Source organism: Chaetura pelagica, unplaced genomic scaffold, assembly GCF_000747805.2.
Source record: "Chaetura pelagica isolate M959 unplaced genomic scaffold, ChaPel_1.0 scaffold166, whole genome shotgun sequence".
NCBI classification, from domain to species: domain Eukaryota; kingdom Metazoa; phylum Chordata; class Aves; order Apodiformes; family Apodidae; genus Chaetura; species Chaetura pelagica.
Genome location: NW_009953758.1, coordinates 2,105,770 through 2,117,553, shown reverse-complemented (window position 1 = coordinate 2,117,553; position 11,784 = coordinate 2,105,770). Strand labels below are relative to the sequence as shown.

The 11,784-nt window shown below is 37.2% G+C and overlaps 1 protein-coding gene across 1 annotated transcript; it reads left to right on the top strand.

Annotated features, from left to right (window-relative positions):
* Nucleotides 1–5,997: 5,997 nt before the first annotated feature.
* Nucleotides 5,998–11,373, top strand: SAMD8 (sterile alpha motif domain containing 8). The gene is made up of 5 exons (XM_010000745.1): nucleotides 5,998–6,578; nucleotides 8,245–8,340; nucleotides 9,042–9,159; nucleotides 9,976–10,126; nucleotides 11,069–11,373. Exons 1-5 carry the CDS (start codon nucleotides 5,998–6,000, stop codon nucleotides 11,371–11,373), a joined length of 1,251 nt encoding a protein of 416 aa, XP_009999047.1.
* Nucleotides 11,374–11,784: the final 411 nt, after the last annotated feature.

Below are 11,784 nucleotides of genomic sequence, written 5' to 3'. Positions count from 1 at the left end.
CCGGCCTTCCCAGGCAGCGCTGCTCCTGGAAGTGGTGCCGAGCGCTCCTGCTTCGTGGCAGCCCTGCGGTTCGGTATCAAACCAGGGCCACCAGGTCAGAACAGATATTCTGCTTTCTTGCTGCTTTCTTTGCCGGCGGTGGGAAATCGGTGGGTTTTCTGCGGGCAAAGTATGTGTTTTTGAGTAGGAAAGTTTTTGAGTGTGCAGGATCTGAAAATTGACGAGGTAGCATGGAAGAGCTGTTACGGGTTTGCAGGCGGGTTGATAGAGTTTCTGGATTAAATGGAGGAGGCTGCCGTGAGGGACGGATTTCATGTGAGTTTAAGGCCTGCGTGTGTTTAGGAAGTTAAAACTGCGGACACTGTTACCCGCTCAGTCTCTCAAATCTACATTGCCAAGGCATTAATTAGGTGGCCTTGCAGAGTGTTCACTTAATGGTTGCTGAGTGCTGTTTTTTAAAAATAGTACTTCTAAAGGGCAGGTTTTTTCAACTCTAGTTAATGGAAGAACAGGTAAATGAGAGGCAGTTTAAACTTTCACATATTTTTTTGGTTTTTAACTGGAGATAAAATGGTCTCGTGGTTTTTTATTTGATACTTCAGTTTGCAAAATGTAGGTTTTTTACGAACGTGACACACGTTCTGTGTTGTGAGATGACTTGGTGGAAATGCTACATATGCTGCATCTCTACAGAACTCCCTTGTGCAGCTGGACACGTGTCTGTGCCACCTCCACGAAGCAGCTGATCGTGCTGTGTTCTGGAGTGACAAGAACTCTGCAAGACATTTCCTGGCATTTAAATGTATATTTTAATCCATTCCTGTTTGGCAGGGAGTGCTTGCTGCTGGATATTCTAAGTAAGGAGATGCCTGTGGTCTTGTTCTTCCTTTTGCTCTCTGTGATTCAGAAAAAGAGGTGAAATTAACTTGCATGACTGGAGAAAAGTGATTTTTATACCCAGTGGAAGGAATTTTTTAGGAAGTTTCCTAAGTTTTTGTTGTGAAAGTGCTATTCAGATATGAAGGAAATGTTATGTAGATTTGTAAAGAGTAGGAATTTTAAATCACCCTCTTTGATGTTCTATGTGATCATCATGCTGGCTGATTGGGGGTTTAGTTTTCTTCTTTAGGTAGTATACAGTTAAAAACACAGGCAGGCGTAGGTGTTGCAATCTTTTAGGCTCTATACTACAACTCTCCATCGTACAGAGCTCAGTTTTGCAGCCCACTAAGCTGGTTGAGACCCATAAACCATATTACCATAATAATATAAATGTTTGTTTGATAATCACATAACTTTTAAATGTTTTTAATTTTTATTTTAATGCTTCTAAGATGATAAAAGCTTCTATATTTTTACTAGACCAGAAATATCAGGTTGTAAATTATTGTGAAGAGTAAGAACAAACACAGTTTCACTTTGGATACTGTTCTGTTATTAATTTGGATTAATTGTTCATGTTTTCCCCTATTTCCATCTGAAGATGAGGGTGTGGGAAGAAAAGAAAGAAATAAAAGGGGAAAAGCAAGCCTGCATTTTTTTTACTGCTAAATTGTATAAGGATACAGAGCAACAAACGTGTTGTAAGATGTATAAATTGTTGCTTGAAGATGAAGAAAAAAGTACTTGACACTTGATGTTTAGCATGTGACAAGTTCAATATCTTGTACAAATATTAATGAAATACTGTGAATTACATCCTAAGATAAGTGGTGGAGTACTTGATCAGTTGTTTAAAAATCACTTGTGTGTGCCTTGAATTATGGTGGTAGGATAAAAATGTTTTGTTAGCAGGTTGGTAGATTAGGAGTAGAGCCACTCTTAGCGTTCACTTGAGTATAGTGCAACCCACTTGGTTTAATGAGGTGTAAGAGCGTGCGTTGTGTATTCTGTTCAGTTTGCTGCAACATGTAACTGCACTTAGCGGTTTTTAAGACAAATATATTAGGCTTTCAAGACTTTCTGTAGTAGCTGCAGTCAGTTTTGCATGGAGGCATTCCAACAGAAAGACTCTTAAGTGTATGGAGCTAATATTTGATTTTACAGTGTCAGTTCTGTATTTTTTACAATACAGCACTACAAAAAATAATTTTGAAAAGCGTATCTTCCCTAATGGTTTAAAACCTAAGACATGCAATATACTAAACAAGTGTATTTTGTTATCTTGCTGTCACTAAGACTTTTGAGTATGGTTAAGATACTGCAGATGATCTCACTGCGTAGAAAGGTTTATGAAGCAACTCTGATAGCAAAGTCACAAAGTAAAACTGAATGCAAGTTTTACAGGAATATTTTTGCATTTGAAATTATTGTATGCTTGCTTCAGGAAAATGCCCAGTTTTCAATCTCATTGTGGGGATTGTACTGTGTTTGATCAGTTGCATATATAACATGGTAGCTATTGTATTAAAAACCCCTTGAAAAATCATGTATTGTTTTTGCAAGTGTTCTTTTTGTTTACAAGATACTGTAGTATATATGGTGGCATTTAGAAGGTAAGGATTAAGCCATTGTATACTGTATGGCAGTGAAACCTTTTGGTGCTATTTGCATTAAATAAGCACTGAAGAATGTAGAGTTTTCAGGAAGAGCAAGTGGCAAGCTTCTGATACAAGTCAGCAAAGTGTCCGAGAATTTTTATGCATAACAAGGCATCACTGTATGTTCTTTTTGCAGCACAGCGTTACCAAGTTGGTATGTGACAGTAGCCTTATTATTGTAGGCTAGCTCAGTGCATGTTTTTTGTGTATGGCTTTTGTAAGTTGGGGAGCCAGGATCTCAAACCTGGGTCTTGCCAACATTGCAAAACAGCAGCCTTTGTACAGAAAAACTTTTCTCCCCAAGGTGTGTGATGTCATGGGCCTAGGCCAGCAGACTCAGCAAAGGAGGGGCCAAGTTGCAATTGCCTTGTATTCAAACTTCATCTTGAAACCTTTTGCAAATAAATGTAGGTTAGATCACTTGAGATCTGACACTTCTGTGTCCTTCCTAAAAGTCCTCTCAGGGATGGTGGGAATTAAGCCTAGCTGGAAAAAAATCAAGAGGCATATCAGCATGACACCAGGGCACATGTGGGCAGGTAGGGAAATAGTAATGGTGCTGCTGGAGTTTTGCATAGGTGTCTGGAATAAACAAATTCAGTCATCATTCTAGTAGCTGCTGTAGGATCTTGTTTAACCCTTCAGCTATGCATCTGGTGTCATGGAGTTTTATTTCTTTAGTAGCATCTCAGCCCAATGTTAATGTGATATAAATAATACTTTGGTTGGAGTGATGATGATCATATTCAACTTTGCACATTTTTACCTCAAGACTTAATGGGTGACTGGCAGTAATTCAGTAGAGGAAAACATTATAGAATTGTGGGTAATAATTTTCAGAGAGATTAATTTTCCATAATTACATGTACCTCTAGGGAAAGTGTTGAGCTAACAGCTAGGATATACTCAACCTCTCTGAGGCATCTCATTTCTGAAAATGCCCTAACTAAATTGTAGATATGTTCATGGCTTGTAAAGTAACATTCTTCTTTGAAAAAAATACTTACACACATGCACATTAAGTTCATATTCAGTTGTGTTCATGCTGTTAATTGAAAGGCTGTGGGAGGAAAAAGGGAAACGGGGCATGTGATATGTACTGCTGATGAGTTAGTTGACTAAACATAAAGTCACAGTAGCAGGGAAGAAATCAACTAGGTAGCAGTGGACATTGCTGATGTCAGGCAAAAAGTATGTTTTGCCCTCTGACATATTTGTGCTTGCTTTGTGTTACCCATGAGTGTTATTCATCATTAAATAATGTTATCCATTATTTGGTTTCAGCAATAAAACTGGTAATGTAGAAGGCAAAATAGTTACCAGTGCTGTTTTCCTTCAGAAGACATGTACAGTTATCTATCTAGTGACTTGGCCTCTTCTGCTATGTTGGTCAGTCTTGCATTGCAGTTAGTAATGTTGCGTGGCATTCTTAAGCTTGAAAAATGCACAGGAGCAGTTTGGCACAGAGGTCAGTGGTGTATTCCAGGTGCTAAGGTTACTAGCAAAAGTGCTTTTTACCCTTTGAACTACAACACTGGCACTAAAAGAACAGTCTGGAGTTTGTTTTGTGTTAGCGTTTGTTTCTTTTGTTGATTTATTTGTCTTTCCCAGTTGGTTAAGTATTCTGTCTTTGGCAACATTTAAAACCAGGAGCAGGTCCTATCAGGTGCATCCTCAGGTTAATGTAGACTTTCTCCCAGGTCCAGCCCATTCAGTGGTGACCTTTGGTGGGTATGCTTACTCAGTGTTGTAAGGTCACTTTTATTGTATGTTTGATAAGGGTTGAGTTTTATTTGTTTGCTGCCAGATGAAGAAACTGGCTGGCGTTAGCCTACTTGTCTTGTTACGAATGAACAGAATTCTTGTAGGTTAGGCTACAGAGAGTTTCCTGCCTTTGCTGTCAGAAGTTGCTTTAGGTAGAAGATAAATCAGTAAGTCGAGTGTGTTTTTGGTAAGTCTAAATTCACTGCTTTTAAAAAAATTGTCATTATTACAATGATATAAAAAAACCTGTGATTAACAATTTTTTCAGTATTTTATCTGTATTTCTGAGTACGAAAATCTGCAAGCCTAGACTCTATTCTATTTAAAGTCCAGTCTGTGATTCTATAAGCAGCTCAAGTTTGAGTATTTGTTTGACTGGAGTAAGATAAAAAATATATAGTACAAAAAAGGTCAGTTAACTAATTGTTAATTTCAAATTAGATGTCATTTTTAGTTCATAGCTGTGTGAGCCAAGTAGTTGTTACAGTTGTTCTGAGCAAGACTTTCGAAAACAGTAAGTAGCATAAAAATGAGAAAATACCCTTTTATATGGAGAAGGAAGAGTTTGGTAAATGTGGAGATAGTAGTAGGGGTTTATGAATGTTTTGGCAACTATTCAAATGAAGGTATTAAAATTTATTTACATGTTGTCTATATATGAAGATGTAAGAAATTAAAACAGTGCTTTAACTACATGTTGTTAATACGCAATCAGTATCTTCAGAAGTGCCACCCCCGTAATTCTTTTAGAAGAGCAGCTTTGATTTGTGTGCTGATTTTTCTTCTAAACTATTTCTTTTACACTGCTGGGAAATCTCATTGTACAATTTTAATCTTCTCTGATACAGAACAAACTAGTGTGTGGTCCTGTTAGATGTGGACTGGAAGAAAAAGTTGCATCCAATTATTAAGATAAGAGCTACTTCTAACAATAGGCACAGGAGTTCTTTAAAAAGAAGAAAAGAGCTTCTGTTTTGGGAAGAGCTGTGCCCCTGAAAATTATGTAAAACTTTATGTTGAATATTCATGGAGAGATTGAGTACCTTTATATGCAGAAGCTAAATGATAGATTAAATACACTGTTTCCTTGCTTTCTTTCAGAAAACCTTGAATCATGTATGTGTCACTAGCATACTGTACTATCTTGTATTTTCTGAGATTTGGTTGGCATGATTGAACCGTTCTAGTTAATCAGACTTTTTTCAAGTACGAAACAGCTGTGAAATTGTAGCTGTTTCTTAGATGGTAGCTGTACATAAGCCACCAAGTATAAATGATTCGCAAATCCATTCTATACTGCAGTGGCTCTTAAATACAGGATAGACTTTTTACTACTTTTACATCACCAGCAGCCTTTCAAAGCTTTTTCATGTGTTCTGTGTAACATTCCATGGTTATTTTTTTCTGATTGTTGTTCTAAGTAGTCCTGGTGAGTTGTCACCTCTGTGACAAAAATGTTGCTGAGATGCCTTGCCTTCCTTCAAGCAATATTCTCAAGTCAAGAAAACAGTTATTGAGAAATCTGTATGAAGATAATACATCTTTTTTTTGTTTTGGTGTGTTATGATGCTATCTATGAAGATGATTTGGAATTAAAGCTAATACTGGCTTTTCACTAATCTTCTTTAAACATTGGGGTCTTCTCTCTTTCTCCAATGTGCAACAGGTCAATTCTATTGGTGGATAGAGAAGGATGATGGCAGGCAATAACCACCTTTGTATTCGACGTTGGACTACCAAGAATGTGGCCAAGTGGCTGAAGGAAGAAGGCTTCTGTGATTATGTGGATGTTTTGTGCAATAGACACAGGCTAGATGGAATTACACTGCTGACGCTCACTGAATATGATTTACGATCCCCTCCTTTGGAAATCAGAGTCCTGGGGGATATCAAAAGGCTAATGTTGTCCATACGCAAACTACAGAAGCAACATATTGATGTTCTAGAAGAGCTGGGTTACAACAGCGATAGTCACATTGGCACAATGTGCCCAAGTATTGGTTCTTTACAGGGTGTTGATTGGTTTTGTAATGGTGAAGTACCTCGGGACTATGATGGAGCAATTACTGACTTGAATGGTGATCAGTATCAATACGCAAATGGAAAGAACAAACACTCTACAAGAAGACTGGACCCAGAGTATTGGAAGACAATTTTAAGTTGTGTATATGTCTTCATAGTGTTTGGCTTTACATCATTCGTTATGGTTATAGTACATGAGCGAGTACCTGACATGCAGACTTATCCACCTCTACCAGACATATTTCTCGATAGGTAAGACATTTTCTTTTAAACAAAATAGTAACTTGATGGTTAAAGGATAAGCTGTGTTGTCTTCATTCTCAAAGTTTAAGTTGAAGATGCCTCTGCTCTGCCTAGTATTGAAACGCACATCAGTTAGATGCAGAGATTTAGTCTCCTGAAGGGTAAATAAATAGAGCTGTTGTTCTACCCAGTTTTTATTTAATTCTACATCTTTAGCTAATCACAACACAGGAATTAATTTTTCCATTCCCTCATTCTAGTAAAATGAGTCATGGTGAGCTGGCATGGATAAACAGCCATGTGCTTTTTCTGAAATCCAGAAGCTAGTGTTTGCTAGTGAGCAAGGAAATTGGAAGAGAATAGCATTGATACTGTATTTTTTCTGTCTTGCCTTGTCAAATTGTTGAAGATTGTTCAGGAAAACTCTTAAGTAGAGAGAACAGACCAGCATCTTTTTTAATAATAGACTATCTGTGTACTAAAATGCTGTTGTGACTTACATAGTACCTGCTCATTTTAAAAAGAAAATACTCCACTTGTGGCATAAAAGAAACACAATAGCAAAGGTGAAATTCTAGTCATCAACTAGATTTAATAGGGTATAAATGCTCCTTTTGATGAAGTGCACTTGCATCCTGGAGAACTTAATTGCCTAGAGAGATCTAAAAGAAAAGATAAAACTGTTGAAGAGTTCAGTCTTTGTGATCTCCTTATTCTGGAGAGCAGTTTCCATTTTTAATGGTTTTCATGAAGACAGTAATATTTTGAGTAAGTGGTGAGAATCCTCATAAACTTAGGTATATCTCAGCAAGGATGGCCATATTCGGATGAGTGGAAGAGGAGGGAGAGAATGGGAGCTACGACATTACTGGGATTTGTTCCCAGGCCACCACCACAGTATTCAGTGGGTAGGAGGATGGGAGAGGTCAGAAAGCAGCAGCTCACAAAACAATGCGAGGGGATTATTACAATGCTAGCATTTGAGCAGCCTTTGCCAGGACTTTGTATCTTGGGAACACAAAACTACAAGGAACAGCCTCTTTTGAAGTCTCTCTCTGTATTTTGGTGAAATTGCAGAGTTGGAATTGTTACAGTTGCCATACATGTGCAATAAAGTCTTACATCTCTTGAGAAGCAAGGCTAAAAGGTTTGCACGTAGTGATTATCGCTCAAATCTAATGTAGAAAACAATTTTACTTTTCCTAACGCTTTTCTGTGTAGTTCTGCTTTGTTACATGTCTAGGGTCTAGGACTTTGCAGCATTTCATTAACTGTGTTGACACGGCATGCTTAGAAGCTAAAGCAGCATAATTTACATGATGCAAGTGGAAAATGTTGTTGGGAAACACTGGTGGAGGAACACATCCTGTTAGGAAATCACGTGTATAAGTTAAGGGAACATACTAGAGATTTTCTTTTACTTAGTGAATTCTGTGCAACTGTGTGGTGAAAATACATTATTAGAAAGGAGATAACATAATTTAAAATTAATTAAAATTCTATTTCATTCAATCTACTAAAATAATTTTTGTTATAATTTAAACTGTTGTCAGACTAATGTAAGTTAGTTTTGTAATTGGAACTTTATATGCCTTTCTTCTCAATACTGACAGTACACTTCTTTTTTGTAAGTTAACTTTCTTGCTTCATCCCTGTTTGTTTTGATTTTTTTTAGTGTCCCTCGGATACCATGGGCTTTTGCTATGACTGAAGTATGTGGTGTCGTTCTTTGCTACATTTGGATGCTGGTTCTTCTGCTTCACAAACACAGGTAGAGTATATAAAATTCAAATTAACTGGTACTTTGATTCAGAGAAAGAATTGTAGCAAAAATTTAGGATGATTGTTTAAGACTTCCCAATCAATGAGAATCTTGTAAGCATCTAGTATGTCCCTGTTAAAATGGATTAGGGAGGATTTAATGAAGAGTGGGAAGCAGTGAATCTTACAAAGGTTTTTACCAGATTTATATGCAATTTCCTTCAGAATGTATGTATTTCAGAGAGTTGTCAGTATATATTCCCATACTATAATGAATTTGTGTATAAGAAAATCCACTAAGAATGAAATTCCACGGAATGACTGAGTCAATGTAGCAGCTTGCTGTTGCTGAATGGCAGAAGACCCTTTTGTGTGCATCTGTATTTTAAGTTAAATTTTTACCAATTCACCAACAGAAGGTATGAGTGCTAAAGCCTAATGTAAGTGTAACTGCAGGGGAGTGGAGCTCTACCTTTTGGTGACAGTAAGCTTGCTGCAGTGTCTCATCCTGTCAGGCAGAACCATAGCATTACAGTGCTAATTTTAAAAAAAACAGCATTTTTTTTACTGTGAAACTTGTAAAGGGACTGTAACTTGTAAGGGACTTGATGAGATCAAGCTGGAGTATGGAAAATGTTTTTATCATGATTCCTTATTTAGAAGTGTAATATGTTAGGATTCTTGCACTCAGTTCCTGTGTACTTTTTCCAGATCCATACTTCTGCGAAGGCTGTGCAGCCTCATGGGGACAGTATTCTTACTACGTTGTGTTACAATGTTTGTTACCTCACTTTCTGTGCCAGGACAGCATTTGCAGTGTACTGGAAAGGTAAACATTTAAAATGCTCTACATTATTTTTCCTGTTTCCTTTTTATTAATTTTATAGATTTTATTTTACTTACAATACCATTAGGCGTGTTGTGACTGCAGTATTAGATGTTTGTCTCTTAAGCACAGTGTTGTTTCTCTCCTGTTCCCCTCCACATCTTTGTTAATCGCTGTTATGCAGACAAGCATCCTCAGGGGTTTTAGAAGCACTTGGCACTTTGAAGAGGAGATGGTTATCAGGGGAGGGATGTTCAGTATATTTCATGATGTAAACTGGAGAGAATACATGAGAGAGGTGTGCTCTTAAAGATACTGACTTCATGAAGTAAAGCTGAAAGTTGAGTAATTATTTCTTTGTCTTGTTGGATACATTGTTTTGGAAAAAACACAACCCTATTATTACTTCACCCCTTCTTATAAGGGGTATTCCATAGAACCTGGGATTTTATGCTTTTATCCTAACATTTAGTTAGAAGCAGTTTGAGCTGAATATGTTGGAAGCTTGACAATGACACATTGGCAGGTTGAATACATTCTAAAAAAGGTGGCAGACTCTATGTAAATCACTTGCAACAAAATACTTGCTCTGAATTCCAGTATTCATCAGAGGGATGATGAATACAATTAGTAATTGTAGTTACTAAGGTAACTCACTGCCACAATACTATTAAATGATGTGCTAACCTGCATTTTAATAAAAGACCCAACATGATAAGTGGTATTGAAACCACATAGTGCTATACAGCTAACTTTAAAGACATACTGTTTGGGCAGTGGGTTTGGAACTTACTCAAAGTTAATGTCACTGTGTTTTAGTTGTATGGCAACATTTGGGCAAAACTCCAGCGTGCATTTGCAATATGGAGTGGCTTTGGAATGACTCTGACTGGAGTACATACATGTGGAGATTACATGTTCAGTGGCCACACTGTTGTCCTGACTATGCTCAACTTCTTTGTCACAGAATGTAAGTATGGAGTGTCAATACTTAAAAAGTGTTGAGAATATGTATTGCTTGCTGTCAGCCAAGGGTGTGAGAGTGTAAACACTTAAGTGTCCTTAAGTATTAAGAATATGTGCTGCTTTATTTCCTCAAAGATTTTCAGAGTGTAACTTTCAAGCCAACAAGTATAAATTCAGATTGCTGTGCTATTCTTAGGTTTGTGACCATTTACTTGCAGACAGGAAGGGAGCAGCACCACCTGGATTAATGGAAGGATGAATAAGGCATATTTGAAAGAACTTGTGGGAGAAAGAAATTAGAAAGGATTTCTAGCTTGCTACTGGGAGAACACTGGAGGAGATCTTTGATTTTCTTTTCCTATACGCTTCCTTAGGTATTTGCCACTGACCCCTATCAGGCAAAATACCCAACTAGGTAGCTGTACATCTAATATAATCCAAAAACCAGAACACCAAACCTCATAATGATTGAAACAATATTTCTCTTCTGTAAATATGAAGTGTGAGTTGATACATTATGTAGCAAGCTAAGATAATTTGAGTTCACCTATGATGGAATGACTACAATAAGAGAGTAGTGTATGCTTTATGACCTTTTCTCCCTTATATGGAAAAGGTGTGATTTAAAGTAAAAGAAGTTGGTTGAACAAAGAATTCTGCTTTGTATGATCCTAAACCATTTTAGGATGCTCTATTAATCCAGAAATGCATAATAGCTGTATTTGTAAATGAAGTAATGAAATGATAGGCATTTATGACAAGTGTGGTTGTTTTACTGGATTTATTGAACCTGTAGGTGTAAACAGTATTTACATATGAAGACAATAACCTCATCCCATTTTTTAATGAAAAATCTGTATAAAAACTTCCTGTGTCTAGGCCTGGATTTCATAGTGACCCAGATTTTTAAGACATTCAAGGCTAGTCACTTTCTGTTTTCTCCTAGATACGCCAAGGAGCTGGAACTTCTTGCACACCTTGTCCTGGGTCCTGAATCTCTTTGGAATCTTCTTCATTTTGGCTGCACATGAACATTATTCTATAGATGTCTTCATTGCCTTTTACATCACTACGAGACTGTTTTTGTATTACCATACATTGGCTAATACTAGAGCATATCAACAGAGTAGGAGAGCAAGGATCTGGTTTCCAATGTTTTCTTTTTTTGAATGCAATGTTAATGGTACTGTTCCCAATGAGTATTGCTGGCCCTTTTCAAAACCTCTGATACTGAAAAGATTGATTGGCTGAAGAGTGTGTGGGTCAATTCATATTTTTATGGAGTGTGATGACTAAGATCCTACAAGACTAGCTGGAGGGAGGGGGGAGTGGTGTAAAATAGCTTTTTTCCCCTCCGTGATGTCTTTCTCCTTGTCTTGGTTCTTAGATTCTTACACATAAAATGGGGTTCCAGTACTTCACAGGGATGTGTTCTGTTTTCTTGCTGCTAAAATGGACGACAATGCAGGAACTGGTAAATCCACAAACCATGAATCTGAACCAGGATACTGTCACCCTTAGTAAGGCTCTATCTGAATGTTTAAGTAACTTTAACCTCAAATATGTGCTTGTGTAGAATTTAATATACCCTTTACAAGTCCCACTAATCTCCATTACCTGACATGCCAGCTTTTACATATACTGACTAAAAAACAAAAATTG

Excerpts from the sequence above, each read along its gene's own strand:
- SAMD8 (XM_010000745.1), top strand. The coding sequence starts at position 5,998 with ATGATGGCAGGCAATAACCACCTTTGTATTCGACGTTGGACTACCAAG. Across the intron at positions 6,579-8,244 it reads CCAGACATATTTCTCGATAG|TGTCCCTCGGATACCATGGG; the intron begins GTAAGACATTTT and ends GATTTTTTTTAG. Across the intron at positions 10,127-11,068 it reads CAACTTCTTTGTCACAGAAT|ATACGCCAAGGAGCTGGAAC; the intron begins GTAAGTATGGAG and ends GTTTTCTCCTAG.